This window comes from Amphibalanus amphitrite, unplaced genomic scaffold, assembly GCF_019059575.1.
Source record: "Amphibalanus amphitrite isolate SeventyFive unplaced genomic scaffold, NRLGWU_Aamphi_draft 000818F_arrow, whole genome shotgun sequence".
Lineage (NCBI taxonomy): Eukaryota > Metazoa > Arthropoda > Thecostraca > Balanomorpha > Balanidae > Amphibalanus > Amphibalanus amphitrite.
The window spans coordinates 186,013-207,523 of record NW_024882312.1 but is presented as its reverse complement, the minus strand read 5'-3'; the positions used below and the strand labels follow the sequence as shown (position 1 = coordinate 207,523).

The window sequence follows — 21,511 nt, the reverse complement described above, 5'->3', positions numbered from 1 at the left end:
AGTGATGGGGGTCCTCTTCACTCGCCATCACTGACCGCGTAGACTACACCTACTACACCTTAGTCTCTGATCAGGGCTGGACGGTAAATCTACGGAGACCCAAAGAACTCGATCCGACATTACAGATATAGGATCGCCTTTTTCAACAAGAAACTAAATGCACGTAATACAGTCACAGAAATCCAGCACTAAACAGGGTAATAAATAAATACAACTTCGGCGCGGCTGAGACATATTCGGCGCACAAACAAACTCCAACAGTGCCGCCCGATGGCAGAACCCGCTAGCCATTGTGGATGTCTCCACCTGAAGTCGGTCGGCGCCGAGCCGTCGTCGCAACGCCTCAGAAGTGTGTGGCTGGCCAGTCAGCAGAATGCTGGGAGATCACCTCAGCCGGATGGCTAGCCGCGCCTCGTTCCGGCGTACGCCATGGCTGACCTCTAATGGTTGTTGGCTGCCGCCGAGTAGCTGGCCATTGCCCGCCTGCCAGCACTGTTTGCTGCCGCCGAGCAGTAGGTCATTGCCAACCTGCCAGCACACTAGAGACACGTATAAGCATCTTTCCAATACCGTCCACCCACACACACACACATACCCACATACATACACAAACACTGGTACATTACACGCAAAACCCGAATACATGCATGCCCATATACACACATATCACATTATAATTATCGCATCCAAGCATTTCTTCTGCAAGGTTGGCTGACCGCCGTTGTGGAGCCGGTCACAATTGTTATGTGTAGCAAATGTTATGTGCCACACGCACCCGTTCCTCTTCGTCCTCCGTGCACTACACAGTCGTGGTACACTTCAGTTTTTATTGCTCCTCGCTCGGCGCTCCGCCGCAGACTGACGCCCGCCCGGCGCCGCGACCCGACCGCCGGTCAGCGGCCGGTCGGTCGCCCCGGGCGGTGACGTCACAGAGTGGCCAGTATGCGGGCCTAACAGGTACGGGTCTGCCCCCACAACACTCCTCCCCCCTAAATGAAAACGCGACACTTCACAGAAAATGGCCACAACTCAACGCAACAACGGCGCATCACATACAGGTACACCCTGCAGATTGCGCCGCCATATGTCAGGCTTCGGCAACACGAACATCACAGAGTCTTAACACAAAACACCACCCGCTCGAGACACATCAGCGACACGATTACCAAACTTCGGCACCGCGACTACAACAGAATCCCAACATAACACCACACACTCGCGGCGCCTCAGCGACAACAGAACAATACCGAGCGCGACCGCTGTGACTCTGTCGCACCGTTCCCATCAGGGCACCGCATAGCTCGCGACGCGTTGACCCGACGATGCCGCACGCCTACCCGCACCGCAGCCACCACGGCAGCCTGTCGCTGACCCGGCGGTAGCCATCCTCGGTGAGGTGCACGCCGTCAGTTCTGAACATCCCCTTATCCACCCGATACACATCTCGGGGCTTACCCTGATACATGACTGCCCCCCTCTGCCTGGTGCACAGACGACGGCCCACCGCCACCAGCTTACCGAGCTTCCGCCCTGACGATACGTCGCCCTGTTCTCGCAGCATTTCGGCGAAGTGCCGTTCCAGCTTCCAGGCCTGCGTGTCCTCCCACACGTTCTGTCCGTCGACGCGGAGTCGCGGGGTGGGTCCCACGATGTAGACCTCGTACTGCGTGCGCAGGGACGCCATCATACGCTCGATGCGACCATCCAGGTTTTGGGAGAGTCCCTCCCAGACCGGTGGGTTCCTCGGGTAGGCGTCGTTCCCTCCGAGCCAGCTCACGACGGCCGTGGGCGTGTGCCCCATCGCCGCCGCGGACCGAGTCCAGGCGTTCACTCGAGTCTGAAGGGACCAGCTCATTTCGGCCCAGGTTCCGCCGGACACGGCCCAGGTCTCGAGGGACCACGATGGGTCCCTGGTCCGAAACCGGCCGTGGTACACCATCGAATCGCCCACCAGTAGGACGCTCTTGACCCCTGCCACTGTTGTCACCGTCGTCCCCTCTCACTGACTGACGTCTCCTCTCTCTCTCTCTCTCTCTCTCTCTCTCTCTCTCTCTCTCTCTCTCTCTCTCTCTCTCTCTCTCTCTCTCTCTTGCACCTCACCCGCCGCCCCCCTCCCCTAGGGGAACGGCGGCGCAGGCGGGTCGATCGGAGGGTCGACTCGCCCGACAGCCCGTATGTAATCCACCAGCAACGTCGCCGGTTCGCCGAGGACGTCCCCTAGGCTCGGGTCGAGTCCCCAGCGGCGGCGTCGCGCAGCTTGGTATGCCGGACAGTCGGTCAGCAGGTGGGCCGCGCTGTCCGGCTCGCCGCACGCAGGACAGGTCGCGTCCGCCGCCAGGCCTAGGCGGTGGACGACGTCCCGCGTGAGCGGCGACGCGCCCGTCCGCAACTGGGAGAGGGTGCACGCCTCCCAGCGGGACAGGTCGTTGTGTCCTGGTGTGGGCGCCGGATGGGGGTGGGACGCTCTTGTTCTCGCGTCGACCATCGTTCCTATCCGGCGCCCGATCGCGCTTCTAGCGCTCGCGAGGTCGATTGGGACATCCGGCTGTTCCGCAGCGGCCGCTTCTCCAGCCAGCTGGTCGGCGTACTCATTCCCTTCCAGGCCCGCATGTCCTGGCACCCACTGGAAGGTGACAGTGGCGCCTCGCTCGCTGAGGGTGTGCAGGCCTTTCCAGATATCGGCGGCCAGGGCGGTCACCTGGCCGGCCGGTCCCCTCTGGAGCTGTTGCAGGCCGGACTTGGAGTCGGTTAACAGGCGAACTGCGGGGACGTGCTCCCGGTCTTCTTCGGGGAGGGAGGTCACCACGGTTAGTGCCTATCTGATGGCAGTGAGCTCGGCACGCAGGCTGCTGCACACAGCGCCGGCCGGGGCCCTGATGCGCTCCTCTCGACCGAGGCAGTGGAGCTGAACCAGCGCACCCGCGCCGCCACACGTCGTCCCCTCTCTTGCCGACCCGTCCGACCAGATGGTGACGTCCGCGGGCGGTAGGAGATCTATAGCCCGGAGCGCCGCCTCTCTGCGCTTGTCGGGGGGGGGGGGGGTCTGAGCGACGCGTGGACGCGGGCAGGTCCAACACGAAGTGAGCGGGGTTTTCTCGACTGTCCAGGGCGGGTGGCACTGGTACAGCGCCAGTGGCTCAATCGGCAGCTGCTTCAGCCCGGCTTCGTCGGCGATCCACCGGCCCACCCGCCTGAGGCACGGCTTCTTGGTGAGCACCGCGTCCTCGTCGGGCGGCTTCGGTGGCGGCCTCCGCGCCGCCTCTGCCTGTGCGCAGTCTCTCCGCCATGCCAGGTGGGCTCGGTACTCGAGTCGGGGCCGCACCTCCTTCTCCAGGAGGGTCCTGGCAGGGTCGAGTACGGGGAGTCTGGCGAGGCGCTGGCACTCCAGTCCGGCCAGCTGCTTCGCGCGCAGTGACAGAGGTGGGAGGTCGGCTTCTGCGAGCAGGGCATCCTTGCGAGTCAGACGGATGCAGCCGGTGATGAGGCGAGCACACTTGTTCTGCTCGGCCTCCAGTCGCTCCCTGACGGTCGGTGCTGCATGTGTGCCGACTACGGTGGCGCCGTAGTCGAACAGCGCTCGCACGTAGCCGATGTAGGCGGTCCGGAGAGTCCGGCGGAGACGCCCCACTGACGTCTCCTCCCTCGTCTCCTCCCTCGCCCTCCCCGCCCTCGCCCCCTCCCCACAGACTGCCGCTCCCCCAGCCCACCTCCGTCCCAGCCGGTCTTCACTTCTATATAAATATCAATGAAAATGAAAACACAAAACATGGTCTTGTTATTTTTATTCAGAAATTGCTAAGGATTACAACAAATGTATCTCCGATGACGAACACCAACGTAAAAGCAAGGGTTTATCCTGCAAAAGCTGAGTCCAACATAACTCCTATACAATGATGATGTCACCAGCTCACCGAATGGTTTGGCACTTAGTTCGTGTGTCGCATCCGCAGGTAACTCACATACAATGATGACGTCACCAGGTCACCGAGTGGTTTGGCACTTAGTTCGTGTGTCGCTTCCGCAGGTATTTGGCCTTATCGTACACTTGCTGAGCCGTGAAGCGGCTCAGCATTTGGCTTACCTCTGCGCTGATGTCACGAGAGTCATAGCGCCGCTTTTGACCAGTTATAAAGTCCCGACATGCAGCCGCTGGAGCCTGAGACTCGGCTGGAGACCAGGTTGTTCTTTCTTGCCTGCCAGCGGTCTGGCGTTTGCGCGGAGGTGGACCTCTAGAGACAGCGGCGGCGGTGGGGCCTTCGGCTGATGGCCCGGTGGCGGCTGCGGGGCCTTCGGCTGATGGCCCGGCGGCGGCGGCGGGACCATGTGTTGATGGCCCGGCGGCGGCTGCGGGATCCTCGGCCCGACCAGAAGCAAGCGCTACCAGAGCGGTTGCGGCAGCAGCATCGGCTGCACTGGTGGAGTTGATGGAGTTGGTGGAGTTGTCCGCGGCGGCTTGAGCGGCAGCGGGAGAGGCGGTGCCAGTGATCCCTAGGGACTCATCCCATTCTGAGTCACTGCTGCTACTGCTGTCTTCTGCTGTGAAGAGCCGCTCCCGCTCCCTGATGATGGCGTCGTGGCCTCGCAACCTCGCTGATACTGCCACGCCGCCGTGCACGTCATATACTCCCAGCTGAGTGTCCTTCGAGTGCGCCATCGACGCTGCCACGTCCCTGTAACAACAGAGAACTTATTTAGCTTTATTGTGATGGTAACGTAAATATTGTTTTAAAACACAGTTTTTCTGAATCAGCACCATAGATTACATACAAGTCTATGGGTAAAAACCGAAAAATAAAAAAAAATGAGGTCAAGTGACCGTGACGTCACAGCCGGCTGTTAGAAGTTAGAAGATTTCCATTGTTAATGTTAGAATTTAGAAGATTAACCATTGTTAGAAGATTTCCTGTTGCTTTTTAAGATATAGGGTCAACGCGGTATCTTTATACTCCCCCGGGTCTTGGTGACCTTCGGGAGTGCCCGATGGTATGGCACTCAGTCCTGAGGAGGACTGGTTGTTGGCAGAGACTGCTCACTCGGCATCTTCACGCTGCGACAGTTGCGTCTTGATGTCCGATAGACAGAGACTGCGGGTGACACGTACTGGTACACCTCCGCGGCTGGTTGGGAGCCAGAGCTCCTGCCATGCGACTTCATCGCTCTCGGTGTAGGACGCGGCATACTTCATGCTTGATATGACATTCTCGCACATATAAGCTTCCGCTTTTCCCTTGTCCGGGCCTGCACGGCCTGCGATGTCCACCTCTTCAAAGCGCGCTTGGCGGATGAGGGGGCTGTCCTCGGTATGATCCCAGCGAGTCTCTTTCGTGAGATCGGTCTCTCTGACGAACGAATAGAGCTCACGCATTGGTCCGTCGACGAAGAGCTGAGAGTATGTGTAACTCTTGAGCGCGACTCTCGAGCGAGCCGTCGCATCAGCCATGTCGGTGAGCGTGGCGATGGAAGGTGAAAGCTGGTCCGGCCAGACGCCGCCTGGGCGGGCGAGCATGTCGAGCTCGGCGTACACAGCCTTCGTCCGGAAGGATGGGGCCATTCCGGTGAAGTACGTCAGCGTTCGTTGCCAGTCGAGGTGAGCCACCTGTCTGGTTTCGCCTGTGATCGTCTTCATCCGGTTGATGATCGCACGAACAACGTCAGCCTCTCCGGCTGTGCACTGCGTCCAGTTCTTCAGGATGTATCCCAGAAGGATGGTGTCCGGGACGAGCGTTAGGTACGCTCCCAGATGGGCGTGCATCGCCTTGTTGTGGCGGTAAAAGATGGTGTTCCGCACTTCTTGGGTCGTGAGATCGGCCTGTACCTCCACTACCTTCGTAGTATCCGTGGTCAGGGTGCCTGCAGCTCCGAGCAGCTTGTGGCGCGCGGTCAGCGACATCGGAAGCGTGGTGTTATAGGCTCCCATGTCCTGCTGAGGGATGTTGCGCCGGTTGATCCAGTAGCGCTGTTGTTGCTCCCTGCGCGTGTTGTAGATTCCCATGTCAACGAGGCGGACGGGGCCAGTCTCTTCGTCGCGGCTTGCCACTCTCTCGCCCTGCTTGTGTAGCGAGAACGTGTCCAGTCCATACGTGGCGGACAACTCGTGGGTGACGGATGCGGCTCCGGTGATTGAATCCCAGAATGTGGAGCTCTTCATTATCTCCGTGAGCTTGGCGAGTTTTTCGCCGCTTGCTGCCGTAGCCGCTTGCTTGCTCTTTGAAGCTGAGAGTTTCTCCTTGAATGATCCGCGGTCGCGTCGATGTTCGCGTTTCGGGAAGTCTTGTGATGGTTTGCTGCTGCGCTGCGTTGTCGTGACATCATTTTTCTTGCTCCTGTAGTCGTCCCGCTTACGCTGTTGACGGTTTGGTGCCTCGTAGTAGGGCTCGCCTGCGTCGTTGGGAGTTGAGCGACCTGAAGAAGCCATGGTGTCAGGACGGGGTCGAGATTCTCGTATCGCTACGCTTTCGCCGAAGCTAATAACGTCGCACGCGCTTTCCTTCTAAACAAAGGAAATTCGTTTGTTTGTTGCGGGTCTTAAGTCCACGTGACATTACCTGATTTCCTTATGTAGCAATCTGACGGTCACCCGCAGCCTTTCGCAGGGCGCAAAAAACATACAAAATACATTTTTTATGAAAAATAGAGCAGCTGGAGGAGTGTCCTACCCTGGTATCGCTTTCTTATCCCACGGGGCATCCTTTGCAAGTTACCGCGCCTTTCTATCACCTATATTTGCCAAGTAATGGGCAAATATGTTTGTTGCGGGTGATGTCAGATTGCTACATAAGAAATAGGGAAAGTCATTTTTGGTCCCCTTTTAGGCAAATTATCACATAACTTTTGATACGCCCGTACTCCCAAGATGAAGAGGAATCTTTTGCACCGTTTTTTAGCTTTAAAATAAAATAAAAAACACATTTGAAAATCAGTCGAAGATAACGTGATTTGAAAAAAAGCTCAAAGGACAGCAAAGTAAACGTGAGGGGCTTCCTTGTGCCGTAAAAAGACTTCAGAACAGATAGTTAATGTTTGAGCTATCGGCGCGTGGCGTGCCGGGCATCGTACTTGCGCTTGTTGCGCCACTGTTGCTTCTCCACTCGGAGACGGACGGCGGGGTCCGGAGGCGGCTGCTGGGCGAACACTGGCAGCTGGAGTCGCATGATCCGGCCGTGCAGCAGCTCCGACGGCGCCCTGCCGGTCGAGCAGTGCGGCAACCGGTACCGCGCCAGCCGCAGCTGCAGATACTGCTGGAAGGGGACTTCGGACTGGTTGACCGCTGCGATGAACCACGACTTGAGAGTGCGGTTGAAACGTTCGACCGCTCCATTCCCCCGGGGCCAGAAGGCTGATGACCGCAGGTGACGGATACCGCGCTGCTTCAGGTACGACTGGAATTCGCGGCTGGTGAACTGCGTCCCGTTGTCCGTGACGAGTTCGTCCGGGTATCCCTCACGGGACCACACCGTTATAAAGGAACGATATAAAGGACTGCGTGAGTTAACATTCCGAAACGACGATGGCTATCCACATACCGCAAATTTCTACCCTAACACTACCCTAACGGTTAACGACTCGCGAATCTACCTAACCCTCCACCCCGGTGCTCCTATCCTAAACTATGGGATGTGTTTTGAGCCCAGCTACAATCCCTGCGTGACAGGAACCTACCTCGAGCCAGGTGAGCCAGCAGCAGAGAGCAGTCGAGCGCTCGATGTCCGTACCGGACGGCAGCCAGACACCAAGAGCCCCGATCTCCTCTACCCTGCTTTCGTCTCGTCCCTCGCTCGAGTAGGCCTCGCCCTTATCAGCCGCCTCGAGACCCAAGGTGGCGGCCGATGTGCCCGTGCGGTTCCCGCCGCGCTTGCCTTCTTTCCACCCCCTGCCTAAATACCCCGCGCGTACAATTTTAACAAGACTTACTATTACAATCATAGCAACTAAGCTGGGACGACCGCTCCCCCAGGGGGACGCTCCCGCTCCCCTACATTTGCAATCGGGTTCACTGATGCTGTCCTTGCAGAGAGCCAGAAAGGATGCATATGATGCGTTCTCCTTGACCGTGGTGTCATGGTACACATGCACCAGGCGGTCGAGTACATCATGTCCATGCTGCTGCTTGCCAGCCCCATCAGCTTCAAAGCCTGTGCTTTTACAGGCAGTCCTCTCTGGATCAGCATGTTTACAGCTTCTTGTATGAATGCATCACTTTGCACTCGAGGCACTCGAGTTTTCAGTTTCTGTTCCTCGTCTGACACTTTGAATGGAGGCAGGTTCTTCACATTAGACAGAGCTGGCTTCTGTCAGTAGCACCTCACATCCGTCATAGCATATGACAGCAGAGACACGATATTGGGGGGGGGGATATTCACCCTGTGCTTGCTCAGGTCTTACCTTCGCAATCACTGTTGTTTCCTGCCCAATGGTTTTGATGCACACATATCCTTCAGCATCATTTCCATAACTGGCCCTTCCCGTGCTGAAAAGACGGAAAAAACTATCAGCGCATTGCAAAGTACACGTCACCAGTCACAACGAGCACACATCATATCCTCACTCTGTCACATTAACTTTGATAGAACTTGTCTCTGTATGTTATTCTTATTACTCTTCTCCCAGGCAGGAGATGAGCAGAGCCTTGCTGACTGTGGGAGAGATGGGTGGTCCATCGCCAGCAGCAGCTACGAGGAAAACCTCCACGAAGTGATCTCTCCAGACTGCCCATGGCCGCGTCGGGAGACCGGCCTGCGGCAGAAATGGCGCGGGCGTCGGCACGTCGTAATTCGACATTATAACCTGAATCTCATCCTCGTCGCCAGAAATATATACCATCTCTCACGTTACGGAACGTTCATAAGTTAGATAAATGCAAATGTGTCGCTCTCGTTCGTTTCGCGGTCGTTACCGTCACGTTTTTCGGAGCTACTCTAGCCATTTCCACACGCCACTTTCACCGGAAAACTCCTCACCTCTATTTCCATAGAGAAGGCCGTATCACGCAACCAAAGACAAACAATGCGCGACAAAGACAAAACAGTACACATGACTATTGTGACATGGAAAAGGCCTGTCAGATACTAAAAGTTTCCGGCTGAATAGTGAACAGCTCTTCTGTATACGATGCATTGCCTTACCTTTTATTTTTCACGGCCCGAATTTCAGCAGACACATCAGATTTGGCGAAGAACTCAACGACCATGAAGTGGTTAATATCAGGGAGACTTCAGACCCCTGGAATCTGTTTTGACAGATGCAGGCTCAATATCCCGTTAACGCAAAATAAATTGACCTACTATGCGTTTCAGACCCTGTGGAACAGTCCTTTTCGGCTATTTCTCGTTGTATATGCGTTTGATTTTAACCAAACTTTGGCATTGGTAGTTTGAGATCCCTACCTAATTTTTATCAATATGGTCTATTAACGAAAAATGAAAAATAAAGGCACTTGTCATTGACTGATAATGTTAAGGTCGTCAGAGCCCTGCTTAGAGGCTGACACAGGCTGGACGCTGTCTCCCCTCTGATTGGTCGAGACGCACTAGCACACTGCGGCTTGGCTCCGCCCACTTGCGGTCCAGCCTCGGGTCATGTCGGCGGCAGTCGCAGTCCGGCCGGCCGGCGTGCGGGCCGCGCGCGCAGCGCAGCGGAGTGGAGCACTTGTTTGCATGTCATGAACTTTTAATAAGTTGTTCTACGACAAATAAGGACGGAGGAAGAAAGAGAAAGGAAAAGGAGACAAAGTGACAATGAGACGAACGGTAAACGTTGGCTAGTGGACAACAAACAATATGCATATAGCCGCTAGAGCAGAGACAGGAGACGAAGACGATAGACCAGAGACAAGTGACGAAGATAGAGATTAGGCTATAGACGAGAGACAATATACTATAAACGTATAGACGAGAGACTGACAAAGGGGAGTGAAGGACGGGAGATCATGAACTCTCGATATTGCATATCTACATTTTCAGATTGAGTCATCCTATATTTTTCCCTGTTTTATTGTTTTTCGGGCCTAAGATCTATCAACAACATTCTGAAAGCATTGTGGAAATGTCATAGAAAGATTTACCTATTATTTTCACCCCCCCCCCAAAAAAAACAAAAATATTTTAAACAAAAAAAAAAACGAAATGCCTACAAGTATCTATGTGGATATCTTCAATTAAATAAGGCCGTTGACTGCAAAGACAGTCCGGTGAATTCTGTCCCGTTACTCCTTAAATGCACAATAGCCTGTAGGAAAACGGCTGCGGAGAGGCTCGCTATAAATTATTGAAAATAAGATTATTTTAAGTCTGCATAGGGAATAACATTCTGTAGCTAGGAGTGCTTATTGTTTTATACATACACCGATCTGCATTGAATTCTTCATCCTTATTCTCTCCGCGCCAGATACGACATTTACAATATTCACGCAATGATGCCTGCGTTAGCGTGTGTCTCGTTCCAGTCCGTCAGAGCTCCGCACCGCTCTGACCTCGAGCGGCGAATGACCGGTCCCGGTGTCGCGGCACAGTGGGCGGAGCTTAGCTGCGGCGCAACAGCTGACGCTGCAACGCCATGCTAGCCTCTACCACGGTGCAGAGTTTTCCGATCAATTTTTACCATTACAAGTCAACGACAAGTGCCTTTTATTTTGACATTTTGTTAAAAGACCATATTAGTAAAAATTAGGTAGGCCCTTGAAACACATTGTGTCAAAGTTTGGTTGAAATCAAGCGTATAGGTAACGAGAATGGGCCAAAAAGGACTGTTCCAGAGGGTCTGAAATGCGTAGTAAGTCTACCTAGCCTCCTTGAATCCATACGCAAACAGAAATGCTAGCGCCAAGGATGCCGGAAACACCTAAAACGACAGGCTGCCTGACGCTATTTCCTAGTGCCACCTATTCAGTTGAGCATATGTTTTAGTAGTCTTAACAGTGACTATTCAAAATAGTAAAAAAAAACATTAAACTTCAAAAGTAATATCTGCTGCAGCTCTCTTCTATTGTGCTCGCATGTTTCTACCCGTGGGGGTTTATTGTCCCTTACATAAGCATGGTTTTTGGAAATAAAACATACTAGTTATCATTGTCTTGGACACGGTATTGGACATCAATGCCGCGCCACAAATGTCGCACATCGCCATACCTCCAAGCAAATTAGGTCAGTTAGGTCTCATCAAGCTCGTTTTGCATCCACTTCCCTTCGCGCTTCCATGTTTTGATGAAACTGGAACGGATCGTTTCCCTTCTCCGTGCTTCCCGCCTCCGGAAGATCATTCCGCCCCTCGTTCCTCTTTTTTTCTGCCGGGTCAGTCTGCCGGGTCCACGATGTCCGCGTCGCAATGGGAAAATGGAGCGTCCAGTGGTTAAACGAAGCATAGAGGGTTCCGCGAGGCAAGAAGAGAACATTGGTCGCAGCGGGTGTCAGCAAGAACGACAGGAGAGCCAGGAAGAACAGTTTCGCCCACATCTTGTACCTGTAGCAAATGTAAATGTTAAATAAACAATTTCTTCTTCTGTGATAGTCTGTTTCGGGACCTCTTGTTTGAGCCGTTCAACCAACACGGTTTTTTTTTTTTGCTTCAAGCATGTATTGTAAGTTTGGCGGTAGAATCCAAAAGTGATAAACAATCGGCCGAGACTTTGAACAACAGCACGTCAGGCCACTACGGCGGTTAGCTTTCGAATGTTCCTTTCACACATCCTGCTCGGCGCTCGGCGTCGGCTGCTAACTATATCGAAACGTCATACACACACGTCATACATACAGATGCACGTCATATCATAGCACCAATCAGAAGTGGGCCAGGACAGGCGTCACAGGTGAGGAGCGAGGACCATATAAGGATATTGTTAGTGGGTAAGGGGGCTGGGCGGTAAGTACAGAGGGAGGTGGAGGACGGGGTATGAATGAATTTCGTTACAGTACCGACGCGACGAGACCCAATGATGACTTGAAGGGAAGAGCTTGAAGAGAAGAATTTGAAGAGAAAAACCTGAAGAGAAGAACGTCCCGACGTAAATCCGGGTCACGGCACCAAAAATATGTAACAAATTAACTGTTCGCCGTGTTTTCTTTCTTGATAAAGAGTTCTGTTCGGCCACCCTTGTATTTCTTGAACTCAATGTGAACGACTCTCTCTGACTGTGAACCACTCTCTCTGTGACCGATTCTGCTCTGTGACCGATTCCGACTGTCCGGCGGCGGCCGGCGCAGTCGACGACTCAGAGTAGGGGTCGCCTCGGTCGTCGGTCGTCACACATACAACCTCTGACATATGGCCTACAGCATCTGACAATGTTACAATATCCGCTACTGCTGCGAGCGTTACTCGCCAGCACGCATCTCCGCCACTGCTGCGAGCGTTACTCGCCAGCACACATTTCACCCCACTGCTGCGAGCGTTCAGCGTGTCCGGCGGCACAGTCCTGTCAGTCAGCTACAGCCCGGTACGCTGAGCCGCAGCTCTTCCGTCCAGCTGCATCATCCAACGGCGCTGTTTCCGCAGCTGCTGATACACTGACTCCATGCGGCGGACGACAACCAGAGCTGTTCTGCAGGCACAACTCTGTCAGGCGGCAACCACAGCTCGCCTCTCCATGTCGAGCTGTGCGGCGTTGCCGTCCTTCCCGGTGCAGCCGCGGTCCGGCCTGACCCGGCGCCCACACCAACTCGGAGCTTCGAACCAGCTCCAGCTCCTGCAGCCGCTTTTATAGTCTTGCAGCAGCCCCGTCAGAGCCATCACTGTTATGTTGAAAGATAACATTCAACATGACGTATATTTAACTAACCAGACTCAGAACAACAGAGTGTAGCGCGGAAGAGGGATAGAAAAGTGGGAAAAGTGGAAAAGTGAAGTTGAAGTGTGAAATTATAGTTAGAAATGAAGAAAAACGCTATTTTTCGTCAGTACTCCCTCGATAGACGGTCAAAGAGGAAAATGAGAAGATATAATAGAGGAAGAACAAAGATAGAGAAAAGATAGAAAGTGATGAAAGTCCTCCCTTGCAGACAATATTGCATCGGGTGATGGTCGGTGCTTTATGTTATTTGAGGCTGGTCATTCTGGTACATTGAATCGGCTTTGCGAGGTTGAATGACATATTAGTGCTTAAATTCCTTATGCCCTCGAGTGTCATTTCATGTGATCGATCCGACCGAGTTCAGCACAACGCCTACTGGTCCTTACTCTAAGATTCATCCGTCTCCATTCACCTTTCCCCTTTCACGTCTTACATGCTACTATTCGTTTGTGCTGCCCCCAAAAATTCCCATCCAGTAGTGCCGGTGACCAAATGAACGATTGACCCCCAGGCGGGATAAATGTCCATTAAATTGAATACTTCCGCGCTAACAGGGTCTTAAGTGTCGTCTTCAGTCTGCTCTCCGCCATCTAACAAAGAAGCTAAATAAAAACTCACCGGAGGCTACCATGCTGTCCCATCCCGGGCCTTCCTCAATTTAGGGCCCGTCGGCCTGCCGAGTTACCACTGACACCACAACATACACTATACCGACACTACGTCACTCGACGTCACTACATCTCGGCCTAACAGGCGAGACGCCACGGGCGGGCCGCTAGATGTCGGGCCAGTCGCCGCACCGGCGGGCGGCGGCGGCTGCGGCGCGGAGGGGCGCGCGCCGCTATTTCATTGCACAGATCTGCTGCGGATAATCCGGGGGTAGGATACCCAGATGAACCGCGTCGAACCACGCGAGCAGTGCAGCGTTCAGTCCGTGTAGAACGATTCCAGTCGTTGAGGTCGATCTGTCACCGAGTGACAAGTCGCATGCAAACTGGCCATTGCACTGCAGCTCCTGTCCGTTGGCGTCGTAGGACCGCTCCGACGCTGCCGAGAGGCTCCTCGGGTCCACGCCGAGCTGTTCAGCTTGGGTCGGTCCGATGCAGGAGACCTCTGCGCCTGTATCCGGAGTCCACAGCATCGCTCGGAGTTCGCCGCTGTGCCGTGTCTGCAGACGGACTCTCGGTGACCGGCGGTCAGACGTGCTCCGCACGCGCACGTCAGCTATGACGGCCTGGACCGACCGCCGGCGGCCTGCCGACGGTGACGGCCCGCGGCCGGCCGCTCAAGGAGTCCTCCGGCCACTGGCGCTCGGGCACATGCGGGCGAAATGGCCGGTGACGTCACACTCGAAACAGGCGGCCTGTCTGGCCGGGCGCCTCTCACCAGAGGAGTGCCGGCGGCGGCCACAGCGACCACACGTCCGGTCGCTGGGCTCCGGGCTGTGATGCCGATCGCCCCGTCCGGCGCGCCTGTCGTGGTCCCTGGGCCGGCCGCCGGCCGGTGCCGCGGCTCCGTGGAGCCGGTGAACGACTGCCTCCGCTGCCGTCGTTGGACCAGCGCCGCCGGCCGGCGTCCGAAGCCGGTGCTGGGCTGGGGCGGCGCAGGCTGCGGCCGCGCCGGTAGGCCGACATCGCCTGCACCGTGGCCGGACGGAGCACCCCAGCGTTTCGTTTGGCACTCTCGTTTGCCCGGCAGACTTTGATTTCCTTCTCCAACGTCAGTTCAGGCTCAGCCAGCATGGCCTGGAGAGACTCCTGGTCGCTGATCCCATTCACCAGGCGATCACGAAACTGTTCGTCACGACAGTGAACACAAAAGTCGTAAAACTGAGCGAGTTCCTTTTGCGCTACTAGGTAATCATCGAAAGTCTCACTGGGCTCCTGCTGGCGCATGAAAAACTCACGTCTGTCCAGCACAACGCTGCGCTGCCCGCGCAGGTGTTTCCTGAACGCCGCGACAAGATTCTCACATGTGTTGGGCGTTGCAATGTCCAGCCCGTGCTGGAGAGTTCTTGTCCATTAGTCGTCGAGCAGGGCGAGGAGAGCCGCCGTCTGCTCCTCGATGGGAAGGCTGTCCCACCTGGCACGCCTGGCGTGTGCCCGGACACGGGTCTCCCACGTCCCAAACTCCTGCAGGCTGATCCCCTCGTGCAGCCGCGGGCCCGGTCCCACAGACTCAACAGGCGGCCGGCGGCCGTCAGCTGGCGGGCCGGCGATCGGTCCCGAGCCCACGCCGGCGGCGGTCATTGACCCCGCCCGGGCGTCCGCGCTGGACCGCATGGCGCCGTCCAGCGACAAGATTGGTTCATGCAAGATGGAGCGCCACTGCACACGGCCCGAGAGACACTCCTGCACTGCTGCGGCTGCTCCCAGATCTCTTCGGTCGCCGCGTGATCTCCAAGGAAAGCGAAGAGTAGTGGGCTCCTCAGTCCTCACAGTCCTGGCCTCAACCCGCTGGACTACTGGTTTTGGGAAGCCTGCAAGGACAGCGTCTAACGCAACAAATCCGGTAGCCTGGAGGAGCTGCGTGTCAGCGTCGAGCAGTACGTGCGTGAAGTGCCAGCAGACACCGCGGAGAGGGTGGGCGCCAGCTTCCTGGAGCGCGTTCAGATGGCCTTCAGCGAGGGGTGCCCACTTCGAGCACGCATGCGCAAATAAAATAGAGACGCACAGATCCCATTTTTGAAATGATGATGGCAACGTCAGTTCGATTGACACTTTACATAAAATGGGTATCATATAATTTGTCAAACGATTTTCTTTTGGTTGTGAAAGTTTCTTTTTGGTATCTTTTACCACTTTCGAGAAATAGCTTCTGAAAAGTGACACACTTTTTTTGGCCCACCCTGTATGTATATTTAACTGCATCCAACTAAAAACACAGGGTATGCGACGACATCCTACCGTCGCTGCATCCGAGCTCGGAATGCCCTTGATGTTCCCCGATGATTGGCCGCCGGGCGCTGACGTCATCTGACGTCTGCCTGCGGCGGAGAGCCGGCGGACAGTGGCCTCCACTTATCGCAGCCGGTACTCAAACTGCCATACAACACCTTGCACCCTGTGTTCACGCCCAATCCCGTGATCTCATTTTTCCTATCTCTACCTTGAGGCTCGTCTAATTGTGCCAGCTACATGAACTTTGTTAAATGAAATTCTTTAATTTCAGGTCCTTATCGTATAGTTCTTCTTGCTATCGCCTGTTCCGGGTCAATCACCACCGTCCACACATCGCTGCTCCTCGCGCACCCCGGTATTAGCGGCAGCTGGCTCCCAGTTTCAACCAGATCGCAAAGTGAGTCGCATCTGCCACCCTTTCGTAGCCCTCAGCGGAGAGGCATACTCCGTCTGGCTTAAACCAATGATGACACTGCGCCAAAGCCTGGTCATTTCGCCACATCTTTCGGGTTAGTACCCGTCCTAAGGGAACAAACGTCACACCTCAGAAATCCCGTTTCTTTAACGTTCGTTCCAAACCGTCGGCCGCCCTCGCTGTCCATTCTATGCCGCTCACTTCCCCATGGCAGGTCGCGGCAGGGGGCCGAGGACGACGACGGAAACTGCATGGTCACGAAGACGATGTAACACGGCCCGGGCCGCGTAGCCGATAGCATCCAAATCCCTAAAGGAAGAAACGGCCAGCCCAGAGAGACTACTGTATAATTCATTTCCGTTGAGCCATAGAATGACGCTACCGGTGGCCAACCCTCGAGCCGCAGCATCAGCGCTGGTGACTACCGCACCGGTATCTGACTTCATATATTCGTTTGGAAGGAGAGAGCTATAGTGAAAGTCTCCAATAGAATAAAAAAGAAAAGCTGGCAGGAAACTGATCCTGCCCACTGCCCAGCGAGGAAACTCACACAACCGGGTACTTACATAACTTTATATTCACTTGGAATATGAAGTGAAGTCTCCGAAAGAAGAACAGTCCCTGGCTTGCTGGCAGGAAACCAATCCTGCCCAGCGAGGAAACTCGCACAACCGGGTACCTACATAACTTTACATTCACCTGGAAGGGGAGAGCTGTAGTGAAAGTTTCCGAAAGAACAAAAGAAAAGCTGGCAGGGACGGGATGGGCCAATTTGCTCGAAGATCACGTATCCGGGGCTGTGGCCGTCACCTGCCGACCCGTCGCCGAGCCCCCCTAAGCGTTTTATATATATATATATATATATATATATATATATATATATATATATATATATATATATATATATATTAGTGTGGTGCTGAAAATTCAAAGTTTTTCCTTTCTTCCAGGCCAGTGCCTCATTTTGTTCCTTTTGGAAGATAATCACTGTGTGCAAAATTTGAGAGCCTTCGTGCTTCATTAACCCGTGCCGCACATCAATCAAAATTTTCCCTTATAAACATATATTTGCATACAGTCACAAAAAGCGAAATTTCGCAGCAAAGCCTACACACATGGTAGCGACGCTTGGCGCTCAGCAGTAAGTGCTATCGTAGAACGTTGGATGAGAAGTCTGATAAGAAGTCATCAGTGGACGACAGAAGTGGAAGTGGACGCGGCGGCGACTGTTGACTTGTTGGCATTGGGGAATCGCTTCCGGTGCTCCGTCACCACATGGAGAAGTGCCTGCTTTTGGCTCTCGTCTTTGGTGAGGAGCGCGTTGTAGTCTTGGATCAACTTCACGCCGCGCTCGGCCCTGTCATTGACCGTGACAAGGGCAGACGCAACCTTCTTTGCAGTCTGGAAGGATACATCGTCCACCCAGTCGTCTGGCACCTTCTCCATCCACCCCACTTCGGTTCCCAGGATCTCGAAGAATCTTTTACTTCTTGCCGTCACGAGATCGGGGAGTGGCAGAGAGGCGGGATCCCCAAGCTTTGGTCTCTTGGGCGGACGACCGTCCATCTCCGTCTTGAGGGCTGCTGCCATCTCCCTCTTTGTCTCTGAGGGAACGCGAGGGTCAAAAAAGGCGAGGGCCACGGACTCCTCCCCAAGATACCATGTGTGGCGTCCCATGGCCTCTGCTGCTATCTTTGACGTTTCCGCGTCGATAGCATAAAAAGATCGAATCTTCTTGAAGAGGTTCAAGTCGTTGAGTGGGGCTTCCAGAACCTGGGGAGCACGGAACCAGGCCTCAGTGTACACCAAGGTGACGAAGAGACTGAAAACTCTCAGGGCCGTGGTCTCCTTCACTGTCAGCTTGAGTTGGCTCCGGAGCAGGAAGATCTTCAATCCGTAGATTGCTTTGGCCATCCATCGGGCCTGGTGCATGGCTCCGGGTGCCATGATCCGAATGCCTCTGGGAGGGACTCCGCCAAGGTAGACGATCGTGAGCTCCAAGAGCTCGCGGAAGTCGTCGCGCTGGTGGTCCTGCTCCACAGTCTCCATGGCATACTCCAAAGCAGCAGTCTTGAGATCCTGATGTCCAGCGAGGATGACGGCCGTTTCTTTATCCAGCGCACCCTCCTCCGGTCGATCCCGACAGACAAAGGACCACTTTTCCTTGAAGCGTTTGAAGATGGGGATCTCCGGGCCAGAAGTTGGCCCGAAGAGGGACTTGAACACATCCGCCAAGACGATCTCCAGAATATGGTGACGACAGGGGAGGAACAGCAGATCTCTGCCCAGCTTCCCTTCGATCAAGACAGCTGCACCTCCCCGAACTCCCGAGTTACTGGCGGTCGTGTCGAAAGACATGGCCTTCACGTGATCGGTGAGACGCCAGCTCTTCAGCGAGGCTACGACAGCGTCCGCCATTGCGTGACCAGCTGCGCTTGGCAGCTTAGGAACGTTGAGCAGCTGCCCTATGCCCTATGTCCTAGTATGGCGGAGCCGCCGCTCCCTAGTAAGTTCAAGACAGGCCAATAGATGGCAGCACGCAAGGCCCTATAACAACGCAGCACGTACCGGCGCGGCTCGGCGGTAGCGGCAGAGTCCGCGACAGCAACATCATTGAGGTACTCTTGAACCTAGAACGTGAATATAAACGGCTGCATCAAAAGGCTGCTGTTGAGAAAGGAAACCCTCATTCAGGGAAGACTTCAGCCAAGGTTCGATGCGTACCGAAAAGGTCGATGCGGCAGGGGTAAACAACTGAATATCGCAGTGAAATTTCTGTGACACACTCACGTTAGGGAAAGGAACAAAATTATCACCTGGCCTGACAAAAATTACTAAGTTGATATTTTGCCTACCACCCTAATATATATATAAGTATATGTGTGCACTATGCACTCAATTATATGTTAATGTTTATGTAACCCTACGGTACCTTCGTTGGTACTGCTTCTGTAGCGTTCGGTCACTCTGGCGGACCAACGGCGGGACGAAGTAGAACGAATACAAGAAGGAACGAATTGAGAACGGTACTTACTCTTCGTGTCTATCCCCTTCTGCGCGGGAGAATGATAGAAAAGTGGAAAGAGTGGTTACGTGAAGTTTAAGTGTGAAACTGTAGTTAGAATTGAAGAAAACCGCCACCGTAACGTCACTGCTTGAAGCTCGGTTCCGTTGAGGCTCACTACCACTTTCACTTCTGCTGGGCAGTCCGATTCCACCCGCCGCACTGTTCCTGCCTCCTGCTCCTGTCGCTCTCTTGGTCTAGCTCCACCTGTCTCTGTTCTTGATACACATCTTGCCTCCTGCTCCTGCCTCTCTCTTGATCCGATGCCGCCTGCCTCGTTTCTTGACGTCCCTAGTCGGGAGGGACACTGCCGTTGAACATGCCTTCTCCCACCACATCTGAAGCATGCTCATCCTTCTTCACGTGTAGAACCGGCTCGACACACTGCTGCCAAGTGGCCCCTGCGGCCACACTTAAAGGGACCCTCCCACCTTCAAAAAAGTTAATGAATTGGCATAAAAGTGATGTAGCGTGAATCACAAAGAGCGAAAATGAACAGCTACCAAATTTTACCGGAAAATATTCACCCGTTTTCGAGATATAAGACTTTTATTTTTGTTTACTTTTTGGGAAATCCGCTGTTTCTATGACGTCACATAAAGGTTTTCTTTACGTCGGCATTTGGAAGCAATAGTTTGGTATCAAAGTGCGACAAATATTGCGCGAATGATGCGTTTATCTTATCAAGGTCAATATGATGGCCAATAAAGGATTCCAGGACAATTCTTATGGCATTTCTTCGTATCGCAATTCTTCGTCTGCAAATCTTCGTCAGGGCATTTATTCGTACCTATCGCATTACTTTGTCTCGCACCAGGGTATATGAAAATCGGCTCGCATTTCTTCTTCAACGCAAATATATGCAAGAGTAAGCATTGAGGGACAAATAAATGCACCGACGAAGATTTGTAGACGAAGAAATGCGGACGAAAAATTGTGCTACGAAGAAATGTCATGCGAGGATTCGTTCGGGTACCATGACATTTATGTGATTTCAAAGTCAAGGTTCACAGCTGATCTGCTAAATCAAGCCAAGAATCCAAACTATCAAAAAACTATAAATATTTGTTTGTCTGTCACAGAGGTCTCAAGCAATATAAGTTTGACATGTTGAATCAAAAATCTACTGCCACAACTCACATCTCCTGCCTTAGTTTATCATTGTTGTTTTAACTTGCTTTCAAGAGAAACAGAAGCCAGTATCTGATATCACTTCAGATGATTGTTTCAAGATCTGAGTTCAAATGGAAATAAAAGCAAGATCAAGATGAAACAGGGATTATTGCTGTTAAAGTAGTTTGGCCATGATACAACAAGCACATAAATCATTAGCCAAATCAAATACTGGTTGGTTTGTCAAGATGTTTGTTGTCTGTCGTCTGTCGAGCTGCTATGAACACTGAACGCTCTCACTCTTACTTTAAAGAGAGTAGTTTAAGTTGAATGGTAGTGAGCTGTAATTAGACAGAGCAGCTATTCAGTGCTCACATCAAGCCAGGCTAGGAAATGGCATCAACTGCGGTGGGAGGAAGCAGGTTCGGCAGCCCTATGTTGTAAACTTCTGTTATGTCTTGTGTTTGATCAACTGATGTTTTCTGCTCTGTTTTGTGCAGTGATAGTAGCAGGTAACTGCATGCTTGTCAAATTATGTGAATAAACGAATTCATAACATTGCATTTTTCTCTCCATGCAAGGAACAAGTAAGATGTTGTAGAAAATGTAATAGAGGGCTGCATTGCTGATTTTGCACTTTATCAGAGCTTTATTTAGAATTGCTTTCCTGAAAGCTACACACAGGCCACAGTGCTGAAATTCACAATGTCATAGCTTTTGGCAGAAAAAAAGAAAAGACTTACCTAGGTAAAATTGGCTGAAAGTATGGCAGAGCAGGTCTTGATGCGTATGCCCATCCGTGTGCTTGCCGAAGCCGAACTGACTGCAACACATTTAACTCTGACCCACCATGGTGGCTGGCATATCCTGAACTTTCACCACTCTAAACAAGACAACTTTCAGCCCTCAGCATTGTATTAAAACACTGTACAAAACACTCAAAATTTGTTTCAGTGCCATCCATGGACAACATCAGTCGCCATTCACCAGGCCAGTAAAAACAGAATAGATAATAGCTTCAAACCCATGTAGTCAGAGTTACTAGGTCTGCACCTCAAAACAAAATCCAGGTGACATTCACCACGCCAGTAAAAAACAGGTACTTAGGTAACGTAACAGCTTCAAATCTGGTAACATGTTTGTCGGACTTTACACTACCATATTATCTTTCTAGTTGAGGTTTATTTGCCATTGGGTCTACAGTGCAGGGATATTTCTATCTCGCACTCCTCTGAGAT

General features: G+C 53.3%; 2 protein-coding genes across 3 annotated transcripts in view; one reads left to right on the top strand and one right to left on the bottom strand.

Moving 5' to 3' along the window:
• Positions 1-21,511, top strand: part of LOC122366592 — a 96,056-nt gene that overhangs the window by 36,916 nt on the left and 37,629 nt on the right. The gene's annotated exons all lie outside the window — the stretch shown is intronic.
• LOC122366593 lies at positions 17,153-18,555 on the bottom strand. Its single transcript, XM_043339010.1, has one exon. The coding sequence runs from the start codon at positions 18,512-18,514 to the stop codon at positions 17,285-17,287; it is 1,230 nt and encodes a 409-aa protein (XP_043194945.1). The 5' UTR covers positions 18,515-18,555; the 3' UTR covers positions 17,153-17,284.